This window comes from Asterias rubens, chromosome 3 (genome assembly GCF_902459465.1).
Source record: "Asterias rubens chromosome 3, eAstRub1.3, whole genome shotgun sequence".
Taxonomy (NCBI): domain Eukaryota; kingdom Metazoa; phylum Echinodermata; class Asteroidea; order Forcipulatida; family Asteriidae; genus Asterias; species Asterias rubens.
The window spans coordinates 12723811-12744984 of record NC_047064.1 but is presented as its reverse complement, the minus strand read 5'-3'; the positions used below and the strand labels follow the sequence as shown (position 1 = coordinate 12744984).

Below are 21174 nucleotides of genomic sequence, written 5' to 3'. Positions count from 1 at the left end.
CAACATAGAAACTCATTTGGCAAGGCTAGAAATCAATCACAACTCCTTGGACTCCTATGTCAGCCAATATGAGAGTACTGTCCGCGCACCTTGCAAAACAGGATCAGTCAAGGCCCGTACTGAAGTTTCCTGGTTCAATGATGATACTCATACAGCAAGAAAGATCTGTCATCAACTTGAGCAGAAATGGCAAAAAATGGCAAAGCTCTTTGATAATGCTCAAACCCAAAACCCCTGTCCTTCCATCCACTTACAATTATTACAACTTGGCAAATGAATTCCAGAAATTCTTTGTCACCAAGATTTCAGACATTCACTCATAATTTTCATCAGTCCCTTACAACGTGCCGCAGACATTGCCACGTCTTCAACCAGAGTGTAGACTATCTGTGTTTGAGCCTGCCACTGTTGCCGAGATTCAAATGGTTATTATGAAATTTCCTTCAAAATCCTGTGAGCTGGATCCAGTGTCAACATCCATGATTAAGCTTGGGCGATATCACGATATTATCGCATATCGCGATATTAATTTGGAAACGATTTCGATATCGGATGGATTTGGTTTTAATCAAAATATCGATATATCGCGATATATCGCAATAATCGCGATATATCGCAATATCGATTAAATATCGTGATGTATTTGCTAGCTGAGACATCTTGCACTCCATAGGTTTGGAGTAAAAGCAGAAGAATAGGTAATTAGAACACCTCTCTTAAGCTATGACTGTCTCTTCTACAACTTTCACTTGGAGTTTGAAGACTGATGATGTCAAATTTCATTAATCGCGATTATATCGAATATCGCGATATATTGTCGGCGATATATCGTGAATAAAATAAATCGATATCGCCCAAGCTTATCCATGATGAAGCAAAACATTGATATATTTGTACTCAACATCACTGATCTTATAAACGAACCACTCAGTTCCAGTAGTTTCCCCTATAGCCTCAAAGTTTGCTACATCAGGCCGCTCATCAAGAAACCAAACCTGGACGAGGAGATGAGATATTAAAAAAACTACAGACCGGTTGCAAACTTAAAATACATTGGAAAACTTATCGAACGAGTGGTTTCATCATGCATTTCAGATCACATTCATGCTTTCAACCTGTCCGATGTGTTCCAGTTAGCACACAAGCCTTTCCATGGGACAGAAGCTGCACTAGTCTTTGTGAGCAACGATATTCTTTCTGCAATGGACAATGGTAACCTAACTAGACTTGTGAGTGCTGCCTTTGACACTGTTGACCAAAAAATCCTTCTCTCTTGGCTCAAGATCACCTTTGCATAGAGGACACAGCCCTAGCATGGTGCAAATCATATCTCTTCAATAGAACTGAGCATGTATGTACATGTACTGGCACCGCGATATCAGACCCCGTTGTTTTGAACTACTCTGTGCCACAGGGGTTGGTACTGGGCTCGCAGTGGTTTACGCTGTACACTTTACCGATTCATGACATCATCCTGAAATTTAATTTGAATTACAATGTGTACGCAGACAACACTCAGCTATACATCATGTTTAAATCTTCTCAAGAAAACTCCAATGCATCTATTGCAAGACTTGAGAAATGCATCCAAGAAATTTGACGCTGAACACAACAAAACTGCCCAAAGTTAAATGATGACAAGACAGAGTTCCATCCATGGGTCATGTCAACAGTTAACAAAGGTTTCAGTGCCATACATTTCCATCAGTGAAGATAGCTCCCTCGCTACAAGCTCGGAACTTAGGGGTTATTTTTTATTCACCGATGATACTTCAACCACACATCGACAAAATCTTTCGTCTGTCATCATATTACATCAGGATAGGTAAGATTCGCAAGTTCTTGGACAAAAGTGCCACTGAAAAGGTCATTCATGCACTTGTTACTTCTCGTCTTGACAACAGCAATGCTCTTCTCTATACTCTTCCTAACAACCAGATTTCCCATTTTCGAGTTACGAGTCTTATTATTCGCACTACGAGTCTTATTATTATTGATTTAATAGATAGTAGCCTGATTCTTACGAGTGGTAGGGTAGTGTACTAAAGTGTAAAAAAAAACTGTAACTGAACTGTAATTAAGTAGTAGATATATAAACACTTGCTTAATATTTTGCAATATATTTTGAAAATGCAAAAATCGACTGCTGACTTGCTCAGTCAAATTTGCCTTATTGATACAATTTTGCAGTACACTAATTTGTCTCCTGTTATATGATTCACCTGTGTTTGGAAAGACTGGGCAACAACTACCAAGTTCATGTACCCACATTCAATATGCTAACATTCCGCCTATCATGTGTTTAAAGGTGAATGTCATTATAGCACCCATAATGTCTCTAGATTGGTGTAGTAAGTACATGCTGGGGATTTATTTTTCTCACCAAAAGTCTACTTTGAGTACCTGGACTCGTACATCAACATGTCTCATGATGTTGATTGTAGAAATACCCAAGCTTGGTCTGCATCAAACTCACTGACCAAAGTCTGGTGATCCTTGAGCTTTTAAGGCTTCAGTGGAATTGCTGGGCCCTGGTAGATCAAATCACTAAATCCATTGAATGTAGAATGTTTCTTGGCAACAGCGTCTCCCTTATGTTTTACATGGTGCTCTTTCCCCATCTCCACAATCATCAACAAATTACCACTCAGCAATTACAAGCTTACAAGATGACAAACCAATTTTACATGTAATCAGACTGTACAACCTATGCACACAAATTCTTGTTCAAGTTGGTTGTACATGAACATCGAATATAAAGATTTAACACCAATTGAATAACACAAACTTTCCCAAAAAGCAGAAGTAGTCACCCTGATACATACCAAATTCTGGAGTGAATGCTGTATTCTTTGCACAATAAGGAACCGCACTATCATTTGCAACCCCATTAGTTGTGGAGTTTCTTGGTTTCTTGATACTCTCATCAGATGAGCTGTCATTTGCTGCTAAAGTGCATGTAGCTTGCACCTGCTGCTCTTCTTCCAGGTCCTTGTATCTATTTTTTAAAATAAAATTTCAATATAATAAACAACATATTTTAAAGTAATTGTCTTTACCACATCTTGCAAGATGCTAATTGGTTTTCAAAACATTCATTGATATTCAGACAGTTTCGCTATTCCTATTGGTGGAGCGCGTCACGTGGGGGTGTTTCAACGGTTGATAAAGACCAGTTGGAGCTGTTTATAACTGGGTTTTTTCCCCGGATACATTTAGGTGCATACTACGCGCTAGTCTTGGTGCAAGACGTTTCTCGTTGCGGGCAAGGCTGTTGGTGAGTTGGCCGAGCTGTGTGTGAAACGAAAACGAGAAATGTCTTGCACCAAGACTAACTACGCGCACGAATACATTTCCGAAAACTGTCTCAGTCATAAAAATGCAACACACGTACAGAGCTTAAGGACGTCGGAAAACGGATAAATTTTACAGACTTTCTTAATTTATTACCACTTTTTACCAAAAAGGTATTTATGAATGGGAATAAAAGAGTAGTGATTCGTTCTTAAACTGCCGTTGAAAACCTTGCCTGGGCCTTATTATTATGTTTATTATTGTTATTATTATTATTATTATTATTATTAATAATGAACTATGATTGGGTGGAGTTCAAATCTGCTGAAACAGTGCAACACTAGACGTCCGCTCTTAATGAGACACTACAAAGTGCCATTGATAAATTCTTCCCAACAAAGATCACTTCAAACCATAATGCTGATAAACCCTGGATTACTTCAAAACTGAAATTGCTTATCCTGAAATGACAGAAAGCCTTCGCAAGCGGTAAAATGTGCCTCTGGCGATTCCTGCGCAACAAAACATCTAGACTCATTAAGAATGCTGAACAGGTCTTCTACGACATCAGTGGGGGAGAACAAAAAAAGCTAAGCCTCCGCCAATGGCACCAACACATTCGTAAACTTACTGGTTATGGAAAAAGGAAGGGCTCATCAGCGAAGGATATTGCTAACACTATAAATAATGTTTTGTATCACTGTTAACCATGACATTCCTCCACTTGACCCCAACATCCTGCCAGCTTACATGTACCTACACTGTGCCATCTATAATTCCAAAGATGACCGTGTCTCCACATGAAGTCTACAATAAACTCAAGAGAATCAACACTAGTAAAAGTGGTGGGCCTGGCTCTATCCAACCCCTTAAAGCTAAGGAGTTTGGATATGAACTAAGCTTTCCCATCACTGACATTTTTAAAAAACGCAATCAGGGTATAGCAGGAAGAACATGCCTATTTAGTGGACAGTACTCTTTTAATTGTTTTTAATATAGTCATTGGATAATTTGTTTTTGTTCTTTAATGATTTTCTGTAATAAAAAAACCCACAACAATCATTTCATCAATAAGATTGTCAAAGGGTGGGGACATTGATATTGACATTGACCAGTATGAAATAATGACCATTTACGGTTTTCATTGTTTAAGCTCATTCAACTAAAACCAGTGATCTTCGAGTTTTATCTTTTCATATGCATCTATCTGTTAGAAGCAACATTTGTTTTCAGTTCCAAGTCCGTACATCATTGCAAAGAGCAGTTATGACCATGCAAGTTTGCATTGTTTTAGCTCATTCAATTGGAACCAGTGATGCACTCTTCTACCCACTTTTTATATGCATTTTTATGTTAGAATCAATATATGGTTTCAGTTTCAAGTCTCTACATCATTGCAATAATGAGTTGTGACTATTTAAAGGCAGTGGACACAAACGGTAATAACTCAAAATGACTATTAGCATAAAACCTTACTTGGTAACGAGGGAGAGGTTGATAAGATTAAAAATTGTGAGAAACGGCTCTCTCTCCAGTAACATAGTTTTCGAGAAAGAAGTAATTTTCCACGAATTTGGTTTGGAAATTGCATTGTTCATCTCAACTTGAACCAGTGACCTAGAGTTTGGTTTTTATTGAAACAAACTATTTCAAATCTTTAAGATTTTGGTTCTTTAAATCCAGAGGATAATGTTTGAGCCCGAACAAATAAAAAAATACACTATAATTTTATTCCAAAAACTTTTTGGGAAAACATATTTGAAAATTACAAACAAATGACGGGCAATTATATATAACAATCTCATTTTGTCTAGTACATGCCAGAAACAACTCGACTCAAAGACTTAAGCCCGGTTCATACTTCCTGCGAATTTGACGTGAATTTAACGTCACAACCCTCCTTTTGCACCGATATTCGTGAGTTGAGCAGAGTTGAACATTTCCACTGAAAGCGGACGGACGGAGAAACATCCGACAGAAAGGTACATATTACATAGGCTCTCACTGCTTTGCAGCTCGCCAACAGGGATAAACATGTAATATTCCACATTAATATAAATAAATTTTAACCAAAAGTGCCCAAAGAAACTCATATGTCCCTTTAAAGGCAGTGGACACTATTGGTAATTACTCAAAATAATTATTAAAATAAGACCTTACTTGGTAACGAGTAATGAAGAGAGGTTGTTAGTATAAAACATTCTGAGAAACAGCTCCCTCTGAAGTGACATAGTTTACGAGAAAGAAGTAATTTTCCACGAATTTGATTTCGAGACCTCAAGTTTAGAATTTGAGGTCTCGAAATCAAGCATCTGAAAGCACACAACTTCATGTGACAAGGTTGTTTTTTCTGTCATTATTATCTCGCAACTTCGTTGACCAATTGAGCTCAAATTTTCGCAGGTTTGTTATTTGTTTCCTATGTTTAGATACACCAAGTGAGAAAGCTTGTCTTTGACAATAACCAATAGTGTCCATTGTCTTTAAATGTACTGAATTCAATGTGTTTGTTTTTTTATTTCTGTACTTTCCTTTTATAAATATAGGTTTTTAGGACAGTCATGACTCAGGTTCTTACAATGTAGTATGTACAGACATGTACACATGTATTGACTTGTATTTATTTTATCTTTCAAAGTTTGCCTTTTATCATGTTTTATTATGTCTTTATTCAGAATTAATTTCCCATTCTGAGATTGACTTACGTGTATGCAAGGGGTTAACAACTTAAATACACTATACTTTGCTTTACTTTTCCTGCTAATTGAGAGTCAAGTCAATCAAACAGTATTAAGTTAAATTTCCACAAAGCAGTCAGTTCCTTTTACGGTCAAAAAAGACAATGCCAAGATGGCATACAGAAAGTATGACATTCAGAAACCATCAGAGGGCGATACATAGAAATCCAAATCCAGAACATAAACTATCAAAAATGATTTTGATAATAATTTCTGGACAAACTGCATTAGTTGGTACAAATTCAATCATTGCACAATCATTATGTTAAAGGAAGTTGATGCAGATAAATATACCAACCGTCTGAGCAGGGATGTTTGAAGAGTCTCAGCCTTCTCAATTGCAGAAATAACATGTTTAGTCCCTCCCAGATTGTCATAATATTCCTATTATCACAAGAAAAAGGAAAAGTTAGCAGTGTAAATGGCAAAAAGCATAAGATACTTGTGAGTCTATAAGCAGCCCTTTGTCTAAATTTTGGTACAGGCTTTGCTGGAGACATTGTAAGAAACACACACATAGTAGAGTAACTATTATTTTCATTGCAGAATGCCTTTTGCTTCTTTAGCCCTCTCTTTCTCTCTGTATGTTGAATATTTTTTGTTATGCCAAATTTAGGGCAAATACCCCGTGTTGCTTCCCTGGATCTATGTAAATACCCCCTGCTTTGCCTCCCTGGATCTATGTAAATACCCCCAGCGTTGCTTCCCTGGATCTATGTAAATACCCCAGGGCTGCGTTGCCTCCCTGGATCTATGTAAATACCTCCTGCGTTGCCTCCCTGGATCTGTGTAAATACCCCAGGGCTGCGTTGCCTCCCTGGATCTATGTAAATACCCCCTGCGTTGCCTCCCTGGATCTGTGTAAATACCCCAGGGCTGCGTTGCCTCCCTGGATCTATGTAAATACCCCCTGCTTTGCCTCCCTGGATCTATGTAAATACCCCCAGCGTTGCTTCCCTGGATCTATGTAAATACCCTCTGCATTGCCTCCCTGGATCTATGTAAATACCCCCAGCGTTGCTTCCCTGGATCTATGTAAATACCCCAGGGCTGCGTTGCCTCCCTGGATCTATGTAAATACCTCCTGCGTTGCCTCCCTGGATCTGTGTAAATACCCCAGGGCTGCGTTGCCTCCCTGGATCTATGTAAATACCCCCTGCGTTGCCTCCCTGGATCTGTGTAAATACCCCAGGGCTGCGTTGCCTCCCTGGATCTATGTAAATACCCCCTGCTTTGCCTCCCTGGATCTATGTAAATACCCCCAGCGTTGCTTCCCTGGATCTATGTAAATACCCTCTGCATTGCCTCCCTGGATCTATGTAAATACCCCCAGCGTTGCCTCCCTGATCTATGTAAATACCCCCTGAGTTGCCTCCTTGTATCTATGTAAATATCCCCTGCGTTGCCTCCCTGGATCTATGTAAATACCCCCAGCGTTGCCTCCCTGGATCTATGTAAATACCCCCTGCGTTGCCTCCTTGGATCTGTGTAAATCGCCCCTGCTTTGCCTCCCTGGATCTATGTAAATACCCCCTGCTTTGCCTCCCTGGATCTATGTAAATACCCCCAGCGTTGCCTCCCTGGATCTATGTAAATACCCCCTGCGTTGCCTCCCTTGATCTATGTAAATACCCCCTGCGTTGCCTCCCTGGATCTATGTCTGGTGTACATGAACAAGTTCATTAATATACCAATCTAATGTAATACTAATGTAATACTTTGAAAAAGGTTACTGCAACATGTAAGAAGTCTACACAAAAATATTTATTTTCAAAGAAATTCAAACAGAAATGAAGTTATTCCAATGTGACCCAAAAGTTCAACACTTAAGTTCAAGCTGAAGCAAGTCTGCAATGTACACCTTTGTTTCATCATTGTATATAGTGTTTTACCTCTTCAGTACTAATAATAGGTTTTCTCGGTCAAATTCAAGAAATGAGCAGCCAATTTCATTTTCATGCGTTCAAATTAAAGCTGTTTTGCCTCTCCAGTTGTTACTTCGTTTCAAATTCAGAATTCTGCCATTCAATGTCGTTTTAAGTCGAGTCAAATTCCTTTAGCACTCTGTTCAATTTAGCGTATCATCGTTCTTTTTCGTGCCCACACAATCATCATTCAATATAATTTAGCAAAGCTGGTTCGGCTGCAAATTTTCCTCGTTTAGTTACTTTCAATTTTGTGAAGAGGCAATCAATTTAGCTAAATGAGAATTCAAATAAGTACAACTAAGGAATCATATAAACAAATAAACTGCACTAGACATTGTTTTGTATCCTTTCACTTTAGTTCAAGCGAACCTTATTTCTCTGTTTATGTTTCCAGTAGACTTAACATCATGTTAACATGGGGCCCCATCATGTTTTTGTCTCCTTTATTTTCTTTATTTTTTCTTTCTCCTTTTTTTATTGGGGGGGGGGGTCATCGGTTATCTAACCTTTTCTTTTATTTGGGGATCTTGTATGGTTAACTGACCAAGACCTAAGTTTGTATTGTGTTTGAATCAGGTGTTTGTTCACGTTTTTCCTATTTATTGACAAAAATTGACAGCCAAGGAAAATTACATCACTGGAGATTTGAAACACTGACTACTCTGATAGTTGACCAAGTATCGCAGCAATCATTGTTACAAAATAATTATTATATGTTTTCATTGTATTTTTTTCAAAATTATTGAATCTTTAAAAAAAAAAAAAAAACATGTTTCTTATTGTTGAAATTTTACAGAGAAAAATGACGAAAGGAAAATTTCCAACTCTTTTTAATTTTTTATTTTTATTTAAATACCTCAATTATTTAAGAGGTTGTTGAGGTCTGTCAGAAATGCTGATGTCAGGGACTCAAAATCTTCTACCTTGATTTATTTGAAAGGCCTGGGCTGTCAAAATTGTGTATAATACCTTGCTAGGTACCTCTTAGTTTATTACAATGTATAAATAAACAAAATAGCTTTCACTTATGAAAATATCAGGGTCAAAACTTCAGACTTACAAATGGTCCACATAATAAAGAAGATGCCATATCAAAAACAACACGACTCAAAGACTTAAACTTAAAACAAAAGCTTTAACATTTCCACTGAACGCGAACGGCTGGACAGCAGAGGGACAGACATACAGACATACTTTTACCTTGTCTAATTTGTACTCCTTCATTTTAGATATGTACTGGATGATACAAATAAATTTCATGTATAAGACGTAAGCCCGTTCCTCATCCTGGCTCCTATAAGCCTTATCAGCCTCTCGAATAATCTTATCAGCTGACTTGCAATATCTGAAAACAATAAGATAGATTAGATTAGACTAGATTTATTTATTGTCCATGTTAAACACATAGAAACTTGATATCCAACGGCCAAATACAAGTATACACAATAAATATCAAAACTGTATAAATTACAAAATAAGTTAAGTTAGAAATACAAAGCAACAAAGACCCGCATGTCACTAAAACAATGCACCAGCCAAACCAATGCTAACCATGGTAAAAAGTGTTAACAACCCTTAGTTACCTTGCTAGAATTGTTTGTTGGTTTGTTTGAATGATCTTCCCATCAAGTGAACTCGGCAAACTCCCACAAAGGGATATTAACACCAAGTTAGCAACAGCCAATCTCTATAACAAACATTGGTTTAGTGTCTATGATTATGAACTAGTAATATACCCGGCACCGTTAATTTGTTTGCCATTCCCATGGTCCCCTGTCCCACCTTGAGCACTTTCCCTCTCCCGTCCCATATCTAACCCGAGCCTCTGTATGTGAGCCTTCGTCCCCGCTATCCCGTGCGTTGGCATTGTTCTTTGCTTGCCACTTTATGGCCATGTTTTCCATTTTCGATTTAAGCGTCTTTTTAGTATAGATTACACAAATCCAGAAATTGTGATTCATTAACTAGACAACAATATTTATTCTAGTCATTGTGAAATTTTTGTTGTCGAACATAGTGAATAGCATGAGGAACAAATGATCGTCTGGTCCGGCATAGTGTAGTGAAGTCCTAGGAACAGAAAGACGAAAACCTGACCTGTTGAATGTAAAAGTGGATGAGAGATGTCTGGCATTATTTTGAGTACTTTAAGCACAAGTCTTTTTTTCATACAGTGAACCAATTGAATCCAGATCAGTACCAATTAAATGCTGAATAGTTTTCATTGGTCTCTCTGTTTTCTTTACATTTTGTTCAGACAGATTACCAAAATTACAGATCAAACAAAAAGTGAGAATACTTTGAATCAGTGACTGGTAAAAAAGATTATAAAGATCCTACAACAACAATAAATTGTGCACAATGTGAATTCAACAATGTACCAATACACTCAATTTTTCACAGAGTCAATTTATAAATAAACATAACTATTTTGTTTTTGACAACCACTGAACACTTGTGCATTTACCCACCAACCCCCCCCCCCAAAAAAAACCCCAAAACAAATAATAACAACAGAGACACCAAGTTCAGAGGCCAGCTATGCATGAGATTTTTCATCATACAATGCGTCATCATGACGTAATTTCACAATTTACAAGAACTTGCCAATATCTAACAACCTACAAAGTTTCAACTTGATCGCATCATTACATCAAGAGTTATACAACTTCAAAAAAATTCACCTTTAATGCCACGTCACGTGACCCCCGATGATGTCATTGATTTAAAACTTCATACATATGATGCCTGCCTGATAATCAACAAGTGTGTAAATTGTGAAGTGATTACATAAAACTTTTGAATTACAAGGCACTTACGTTTTTGACACGTTTACGACCAGAAGCAGAGGTCACCTTTAAGATGCTGTCACGTGACAGGTGATGATGCCATCATGACATCATTGTTTTAGAATCATCATTGCACCAAAACCTTTCATCAATGAAAGTTTCATTGCAATTGCTCTTTGGGAACTATGCAAAAGGCCGCTTACAAGAACCACGTTTTATCTCAATGGCTTTTTTTACAGACAATTTAAAAAAAAAACTTAACAAAAACAAGAGCTGATTCGCTGCACTGCACTACGAAACAGCTAATAATCAAATTAAGAATATGTGTATTAACTGGGTGGGATTCTAGACTGGTTATTAATGCCAAGTCAAGCCAAGACAAATCAGCTTTGTTGTGCTCTTTTGGATACAAAAAACTAAAACATGAAAGTCTCCCAGGGGTCCAAAACAGAAATAATAAAAGTTGTTGTTTTTGAAAATTAAAAAATAAGTTGAAGTCATATGAATTGGATAATTGACCTTAATCTTTGAACCAAACATGGGATGAGAGAAAAATCAAATGGTCCGCATTTGGATTTGAACCCAAGACGGTACAAACTTGACGGCACAACCGTGAGTAAAATCTCTTTTGAAGGAGTGGTGGCTCTAAAAAGAGCCGGTTTGGTCTTGACATTTCAAACAGTACAACTTGCTCTACTCTGTACTATTGTTTAAATCAGAAAGTCTGTGAATAGAAATGTGGACTATGTACTTAGGCAAGAACTAGAGCTCCATGTTTGTGAACATGTAGGAGAAGTAGGGAACGAGACTGTAGATATATTGTTTCAATGGGTGCGTTCTATTAGCTTCCCCAGGTCGACCCCGGTCTGCCCTATGTACTTCATTCCAGGGGCTCACCCTGGTCAGCCCAAGTGTCCTGCTTGTGGAATGGGTCACTTGCCAATGCTTGGGGCTGGCCCGAGGTGCATGACGTCACCACGAGAGGGCGAGTAATCATTCAATTAGCTCTTGTCATCAGGGGCTCACCCGAGTGAGCAACGCAGGGCAACACAGGGAAGCTAATCGATTGCACCCATTATCAAGTGTTTAAGTAAGGGACCAAGTTCTTAAATTCGGTTTAGCAAAACTTCAATTTTACAATGCTTGAAAATCTGTTCACACATTTCCCCCATTTTTATTAAATTACATGTACAATTAATGCTTTCAGGTTGTTGTTTTTCTCGGTTTTATTTCCCTAAATACTTCTTATTAGGTGTTCAGTCATTCCATACTGAACACATCTTGTTTTTCTTAAGTGTTCGAGCATGCCTCTTGTTTTTTTAAAGGTTTTTCTTCTATTAAATTTGTAGGTGTTCGGGGTTGTACCCACGAATATTATACACATAATGAATGTTTATGAGTGCAATGGTGCGAATATGTTCATGAGTTGAAAGATGGAATGTTCTATTCAACGAGGCGGAGCCGAGTTGAATGGAACATTCCAGCTTTCAACGAATGAACATATTCGCACCATTGCACGAATGAAAAACATTCATTATTTGTTTTATATAACATCCAAGTAGAACTTTGTCATTTTGATTGAAAGAAACAACTTTCAAAACAAACAATTTCAACTGTAGAAGCCGAATGCTAGTAATTTTACTATGCCTTCTTGCAGTAACACCTGCTGCGTTACCAAAGACACGCGCACGCAGTGATGTTTTTACTCAGCTTTTTCGTTCCATCCGAAAAGTACCATTGCACGCTGGCAGCGTGCCAGCGTGCAATGGTACTTTTCGGATGGAACGAAAAAGCACGGCGAGTGACTCAGCGTGCAATGGTACTTTTATTTGCTATCACGTGACGGACAATCCTCCAACCAAATGGCAAGGATCTGCTTGGGTGTTATATAAATATTGTTATTGTTCGATTTTAAACGTATTCGAGATGTATCCCCGAACACCTACCGGTATTGTTATTGTTCAGGCAGTACCTGCGAACACCTATTAATAAATACCTCGGACAATTTCAAGTCTCTGATTGGTCAAAACCCAGTCACGTGGGGGTGTGTTAACGTGCAGTATAAAGACCAGCTTTGGAAAATAGCGATTAAGTGATTGCATCACCTAAAATCTTACCATGAGACATGTGAGTGAAGTGAACTAAGTCTGTGATTATAAATCATGTGAACTGTGGTTTTCACCTACATGTAATTGAGTTTTAAAATAAGTAACTATTAGGCCTATAGAACATATAACGTTATATATAACGGACATTGTCGTCCGCGACAGACGTCTGCCAACTACACTACTACACTAAAAGCTACTATAAATGATAATAAAGGGTTAAAAATGCAAGCTTAGGCATACATGTACATGCATACAGTAGGTTGCAGATCACAATTAATAGTATGCTTAGTTTGATTACATTCTGTAGAATGACAACATTAAATCCAATGGGAACGCATGTTAAACTGACCTCCTGTCAACTTCCTGCGACCGTGATGTAAAACTAACAGTCCAAAAGGAGTCGTGGAAGACTTCCGTACAGCCACGCTAACTTAACAGGGCCATTAGTATGCGTACTAACTTAGACTTGAACCTGTTTAACTTTTACGAGCCGCGGGGGGGGGTGGTCGTAAAAATAAAAAACCCTTGCGTTCAGACAGCACAGCGTTAAACCCGATCCAGTTTATCTTCGGTTTTAAGAGGTCAAAGTAGACGCGCCCCCATTGCTCTAACATCCGGTTTTATTAATCAGATTCACGCACCGAGCTACTGAGTGCCCCATGCCCTGGACGATCATCAAGACATAATATTGGATAAAAATGGCTCAATCGAACGCTGAAAACATTTTTACCGCTAGGAGGATATGGGCATTTATAACAAACATGAACACGACTCTTAAAACAAACAATTAAACAAACAAAATATTGATACAAACCGCCGAGAAAACTCACCAAAATATTATCCATATTCCATGAAACAGAACACGTTTTATTTTTGTGTTTTATACCACCGTTTCCGATTTAAAAAAATACTTTTAGTTTGTACCTCAATTGATTGGAAGTTGTGATCTCTCAAAAGCTGGTGCCGCAAATTTTATTCTGATTCGTTCATAAACACAACTACACACATGCAAATGTAAATGCATGCACTTTTCAGTATTTTGCCAACTTCCCAACAACGTGGTGATTTCTGGCGAAGGGGATTTCCCCTACACACAGCCTCGCACCCACCACAGTTCATTCTCCTAATTTGAAAGTACAGCACGCTATTAACGGTGACGGCAATAGAAAGGCACATCCACGGGATCGGTCATGGATAACTATGGGATATCGGAGATGGATCACTGTAAGCCTTGTTGAGGTATGGCGGACACAATGCTACAACACTGTAAAGTTGTGGTAACTTTGTGCGTATTGACCAATGAAATAGAGCGTATGTTATTCAGTAAAGTGCGCATTTTAGGCGACGTGGCATTTACACGTTAACCTAATGACCACCAACATGGTGAGCGTGGCATCAGTCGCGGCGTGTGACGCGCGCGAATTACGTCCGCCATACCTCAAAAAAAGGCTTATGGGATGGCAGCACTGTGCATGTGAGAAGCATTACAAAAAATGCTCCTTTGCTGCGCTCGTAGTATACATGTACGCATGCAAAACAGTTTCAATTTATTTTAGGACACTCAACAAAAAATGCTTGGAAAATATAATTTTGTTTCAGAGTTTAATAAATCATGGGCGTGGGTCGTTGCTAAACTACATACACCGATCGAGAGAGTGTCGCCAACTCGGTATTTCGACATCAGAGACAACAGAAACCGTATACAAGGTCCCGGGCGTGTGCATTGAACCACACAAAGGGTCGTCCGTTGTGAGTTAAAACCGGATGTCATTCTGTCCACACGCAGTGTTAAAAGATAAACCCGAACTGGTTTAGACTTAGACCGCCCCGTTCAGACGCACAAAAGTTGAACCCAAACCGGTCTAAGTTGAGTTAGACCAACTTTAGTAAGGTGTGTGACTGACCTCTTATGGGAACAGCTTGGCCCTATAAACGTACCGCCACCACACTGTAAAATGCTATGCAAACAACACCACTTCCTGTTCACCACAGCAATAGTAAGAGTGTGCGCCAAAATTGTAGTACTGTTCCCTATCTCTTTTGCACTGACATGAATGAATGGTGTATTTACGCAGTGTGTACATACAAAACAAAAACTAATCGTCTTACCAAAGTCATTCTTATGGCCAAACAGAATCACTATGCCAGCAGTTTCAACGCTAAACAACATCAAAAGCACTTGGCGTGAGATCAACAACATCCTAGGCAAGAACAAGAAGGACGATCTGCCAGACAACTTCATCATTGGCCAGCAGACTAATTCCAACCCTCCAGATATTGCCGCCTCTTTCAATGACTACTTCTCTAATATTGGTTCCAGTCTTGCTAATAAACTCCCTCCCTCAAATGCACACTTCACAGACTATTAGCACAATTCCAACAATTCTTCTCTTTTCCTTACACCAACAGACTCCGATGAAATCTTTCAGATTGTTCGAGATCTCAAAGGTGATACGTGCTGTGGGTTTGATGCTATCCACCCTTCCATAGTCAAGTCTTCTATTCCTTTTATCTCTCATCATCTGGCTCATATCTTTAATCTCTCTTTTCTAAGTGGATCTGTACCTTCTAATCTTAAGATTGCCCAGGTTACCCCTGTCTTCAAATCTTGATATCACCATAATTTTTCTAACTATCGTCCTATTTCTGTTCTTCCATGTTTTTCAAAAATCTTGGAAAAGCTTATCTATAAGCGACTTTTCAAATTTCTTTCCCAATTTCATCTTCTTTATGACCAGCAGTTCGGTTTTCGGGCCAGTTACTCTACTGATATGGCTCTGATCCAACTTGTTGATTCTCTTTCCATTTCTCTTTCTGATAAGCAATCTTCTATTGGTGTTTTTATCGATCTCTCCAAAGCCTTTGATACTATCAACCACACTATTCTTCTCTCTAAACTTGAACATTACGGCATTAGAGGCGACTGTCATTGATCGATAGTGGTTTGCTGATTATCTTTATAACCGCAAACAGTTCACCTCTATCAAACAATCGTCTTCTTCTCTTAAAACAACTCATCATGGCGTGCCTCAAGGTTCTATTCTTGGTCCTCTTCTTTTTCTTATGTTAATGATCTTCACTGTTCTTCTATTCACTTTGTCATTTATTCTTTTCTCTGATGACACTACTTTTCTTTCGTCTCATTCGGACTTTGATTCCTTGGTCAGTGACCTCAATACCTAGCTTACTAAAGTTTCTTCCTGGTTTCAAGCCAACACACTCTCTCTCAACTCTAGCATAACTAAAAACATGGTCTTCTCAAGGTCTCAAGATTTTTGTGGTAGCGGAACAGTTAAAATTAATGATACTGCCATCAGTAAAGTCCACTGCACAAACTTTCCTGGTCCAACCACATTACTTCCGTTTCCAAAGTCATCAGCCGAAACACTGGTGTACTCTCCCATCTACCACTCTATTTTCTCTTTACAATACTCTCATTTTCCCCTATCTGAACTATTGCAACATTGTCTGGGCACGCACAAGCACTAACAAACTTAAATCTCTTATTACCGTACAGAAAAGGGCTATTCGCATTTGCACACTTTCCGTTCATCGTGATCACACAGCAACCTTGTTTGCCAGGATACACACATTAACAATCACCGACATTAATCAACTTCAAACTGGTATATTAAGGTACAAGTATACCAATAACCTTCTTCCACGCACTTTCTCCTCATATCGTCAGTGGTTTCACGAAGTAGCACTCGCTGCTATACCAGCAACAAATATTTATCAGAGAAGCGGCCTCTGAAGTTTTTAGAAACCCGCCTCCCTTCAAATCTTTAAAGTATTTCCATTTAAATTTCTCAAACTAGACACTTGATGACTTGAACTGATCAATTTATCTTATTTTGACTCATTTGCATAATTTATTATGAAACTAGACACAAGAGAAGATCCGTGCTGCTTCGTGAAACCAAAAAAGTGGAAAATATGTCTTTTTGCGTTTTCACGAAGTAGCACTCGCCTATGCTACAACGCAGCATTTTGTGTTACTTTATGAAACTTTGGCAGCGCCCGCGCGCGCTCGCACAAGTCGAGTGCTACTTCGTGAAAATGTTTTTACCTCACTTTGACTCGAGTGCGTGCAGTGCATTACAATGGTAAACAGAGGTTCGGGTGCTACTTCGTGAAAACAAAAAATGACACAAACGGGCAAAAGTTTAAAACACTCATTAGCTTAATTAGAAATGTAAAGCTGTCTGAGCTTTGAAACTTTATGGAATTAGAGGTCGCCATGCATTATCGACAGAAATGTAAAAAAAAAAGCAAAATGTAAACAAAAATCCTTAAGCACGTACAGTGCTACTTCGTGAAACCACTGACGATATGTCACCTCAATTAACGCTATTCACCATTACCATACTAGATCACATAATAACTACTATATAATATCCCTCTTGCACATCATACTTAATGAATACGATTTGTTTTCATGGACCTCGTCTATGGAATGGACTCAGGCAGTCTGTGAAATCAAAGTCCTCTGTTGGCCGATTTAAAACCGCTTTCAAGAAACATCTTATCTCCCAGTATATAGCGTAGTTTACATGTATTTTGTCCTGGGTTTTTTTCTCCTTCATAACGTTCGCTTTAAATATGCTTTATTTTGCTTGGTACCTCTTTTATTAACCGTGTTGTTGTTTCACTGATTTAATGTGGCGTATGTCCGTCTGATGTCTATTACAGTTTATGTCCAATCCGTTTGTTTGTCTGTTTTTGTTTCATAGTTTTGTTTTGTTTTGTATTTTGTCTTCCTTGTTCAATATTGTGTACTTAAGAATATTTTTGTGTGTGTGTTTAAGGCATTCCGTTTATAAGCTCCGTGTATTAGTTTTATTGTTCCAATTGTTGTTCTTTTTTCTAAAGTGATTATCCTTGGTGGAAATAAATGTTGATGAATTGATGAATTGAATGATACTGTGGTTAGAAACATGGCAAATTTGAGTGATATAGTGAGTAGCTTAATTGGTATGTCATGCCCAGGAAGCCGGCTTGGTGTTTGTCCGACCCCTAGATTGCAAATAATCCTACAGTTGTAGGATGACCGTCCGTAGATGTCAGTTTTTTCCCATAACCGATATATCGAAAATTTTATATCGAGTATACTCGATATATCGAGTATTTCCCGCGCGCAAGATGGAAGCCTAAAAACAGCACTTGGTATACTCATGGAGGTAGAAATATATATACCATAGACTGACAGTTTAATAGGGTTACATTTCAACCTGTTTTTGTCTGATCCCCCGAACTTGTTTGTAGTCCAAACAATTTCAGATTGCGTAGTCCCGCCTCGATTATTTCTGGTTTTACAACAAAGTATGATCGCCGCTACCGCTGGCTTGGCCAATTGGTGAACGCTCACCACAATTCTCGATTCGTGATTGGCCATGATTGGGCGTCTCAAAATGACACATAGCCTTTGTGAGTTGCGTGACTCGCCGACATTAAGGTGTCAGTTGCCGATGCATTGACGTAGAAGTGTCAATCAAGTTGTCCGACGGGCGCGCAGACTACCTTTACGGTTGAAAATGGTTGAGATAATCATCGAACAAAAATCACTCGAAAGTCCCGTAAAACACAGACCTACCACTCAGCGATCACAATATACAACGCACGCAGCATGCAGTCACATAGTCTCCAATAAAGGCTAGTAGTCTTTTTACTTTGCATTCTATAACAAAGGCAAGAAACATTGAATGCTAGAACGCCCTCTATTGTCGAAATAACGCAGCGCATCACGCGATACCGGCTTGACCAAAGACTGCATGTGTCTGCGCATGCTTGGGCAAACGGGTTTTCCCCCCGAATTGCAATAACAATACACGCTGGTGTGCACGCTTAAACGGTACAACAGCATAGTCTTCGCTGGTACGCACGCAATAGCCGCCGACAGCGTGGTCTGCGAAGCATATAGTTCCTCGGAAATGTTAGCTTGTTTACCGAAAACAACAAAACGTGTAGGCTTTATTTGACCAAAATTACGCCATTACGATACCTTGGATTGATAGAAAGATTATTTTACTGTATAACGTAAGATTGTTTTCTTCCTTGTTTTGTTTTGTCTTGTTGATTCGGGGAAGTTTTTGCGGGGTATTTTTGCAAAGTCAAAAATGCTGTGATGAGGACGCATTGATTTTGATCACATGCACAATGGGAAGTTGCATCTTAAACAGCCGATAGGCTAGGGCAGCAGCGGCGGTTTCTTTTGAGGTTTTACCGTGCGCTTGCCGCGGGGTCGTGAACTTCTGCGGCGGGCCGGCGGCTGATGGCGAAAACACAAAGAACATGCAGACATACTTGGTTGTAAAACGTATTTTATTAATAGGGCAACTCAAAATGATGAAACTACATAACGACGACGGCTTTTCTAATACTCAAACACAGATTTCTTTTAAATAATCAGACACTCTTTTGGTATTTTCGATATCATTTAGGAACATCGAAATTTTCAAAACATCGAAATTTTCGATATATATCGAAAATCCGATATTACGATATGATTATAAAAGTGACATCGGCGATTTCGATGTCAAAAAAATATCGAGTTTTTGAGTATTTTCGATATATCGACGGCTTTACCCCAGTTCTTCTAACGTTTATCTGCACTGGACCCATCACTTAATTCCGTCTTTGATTTGATTTCCGCAGAATTCGTCAACGGAGCATTTGGGGCAGAAAAAGACGCGGAATAAGAGGCCATTTCCTAGTTGATTTGTTTGTAATAAGCTTTTTTAGTACAATCTGCTGTGTTAGCGTCAGTGGATATGGATGTTGTTGTTGACGACGTACCTGACGGACGAATTCAGCGCGCGAAAACTCTGTCACAGGCAAGTCATATCCTGCATATAGGTCAAAGGTGACTGTGCACAGCGCCTGGAATGTGTGACATTCTGCCAGTTTGAAACAGTGAATTAACTGTTCCGTCACAGATTTAAGTCCAGGTGGGATCTTTGGTAGAAAAACATCACAGCCAGTCACAGTAACATGCCGCAAGACCGCGGAACGACAGTCCAATGAGAACACGGCTTTTAAGTATTTCAGCTTCAGACTTAAGTACATTCTTTTGGAAAGATAACATTAGGTTATTGTTAAGATAAGATCAGCTAACAGTTTCTCCATAATTTCTAAATATTCATCAACAAATAAAGATAATACAGTGTATGTCAATTTCTAATTGGAATTTTATTTCCCTTTTAGATATTTGTTCTCTTTTTGGATTTACAATATACCATCTTTGTGCAATCAGCCATGTAAGACATTCCTATGAAAGGTCTCAGCATCAGAAAGCTTTGTCTTGGTCTTGCGAGATGCTGTCATATGTCACCAACTATCTGGTCTACAATACAATCAATGAATTGACAGTCGCACATGAACAGGCAAAAACCAAGACATTTATGGTATGAATTAGTTATCACAGTCTTGATCATGATCGTTAGCGTCATGTGTACAAGTGTGATCATTACAAGACAAACTTAACCACAATCTGGGTTACAACACAAACTTTGTCATAGGAAAACAAATCATTAGAGAAACTTACATTTTTGCCTTTGTGTTTTTGTCAGGAGCAAAGTCCGCTTTCTTGTTAAGCTCTTCTATAGACTTTGCGATATAAAGTTGTACCTTGTCCTTTGCAGGCATAGTGGCAGTTGGATTTATGAAACCAGTTAGTTCAAATTATACTTCTTGTTCAGCTTTGCTATCTGTGCATTAAGACAAACATGCGACATTAAAGGTTAGATCATAGATTGATTTAAGTACTCCAAAAATGAATGACCGTAATTTCTTGAAGGGTCTGGAGGCACCTTATCCACAGCTTCTCCCTACTCAGACGAACTGTCTCTCAGAGGTTACCTTGTGCAACAATGCCCTGTTAAATAAAGTCAGAAATAAAGTGATCTGTGTTCTGCGGGTGTATATCCAGGTTTTGGGTATTGAGTTTCTAAACGCCCCTAGAAATACATCAACAGATCTATCTATAAACAGATCTATCTATAAATAAAATTGATTTGTGGGGGTGTGCAGGTGACATTATACAATTGTTGCTTGCTGTGACGGGGTCCATGGCGTTTTGTACACCCGAGGAGGAAAATGACCATTTTCCCCAGAGGGTGTACAAAACCCATGGACCCAAAATTACATCGTGCAACAATTGTTTTGTTATACCTTGGTAACATGATTATTCCTCTTCTCAAAGCTCTGTTGTCATCATCAAACAATATTTACAACGAGTATGCATAGTTTAATAAGCTGACGAACAGTTGTTAAAATAAGAAACAATTCTTCACTGTTCCCTCGAACCTGCGGCCATTTC

The 21174-nt window shown here is 38.7% G+C and overlaps 1 protein-coding gene across 2 annotated transcripts in view; it reads right to left on the bottom strand.

Moving 5' to 3' along the window:
* LOC117288445 (ubiquitin carboxyl-terminal hydrolase 8-like) overlaps positions 1 to 21174 on the bottom strand; it is a 110104-nt gene that overhangs the window by 70409 nt on the left and 18521 nt on the right. For both annotated transcript variants that reach the window (XM_033769313.1, XM_033769312.1), the window contains exons 2-5: positions 20401 to 20563; positions 9161 to 9305; positions 6331 to 6416; positions 2826 to 2998 (exon numbers count right to left, since the gene is read on the bottom strand). In XM_033769313.1, coding sequence (XP_033625204.1) covers positions 2826 to 2998; positions 6331 to 6416; positions 9161 to 9305; positions 20401 to 20501 — 505 coding nt within the window. In that variant the 5' untranslated portion in view covers positions 20502 to 20563. The remainder of the gene's footprint in view (positions 1 to 2825; positions 2999 to 6330; positions 6417 to 9160; positions 9306 to 20400; positions 20564 to 21174) is intronic.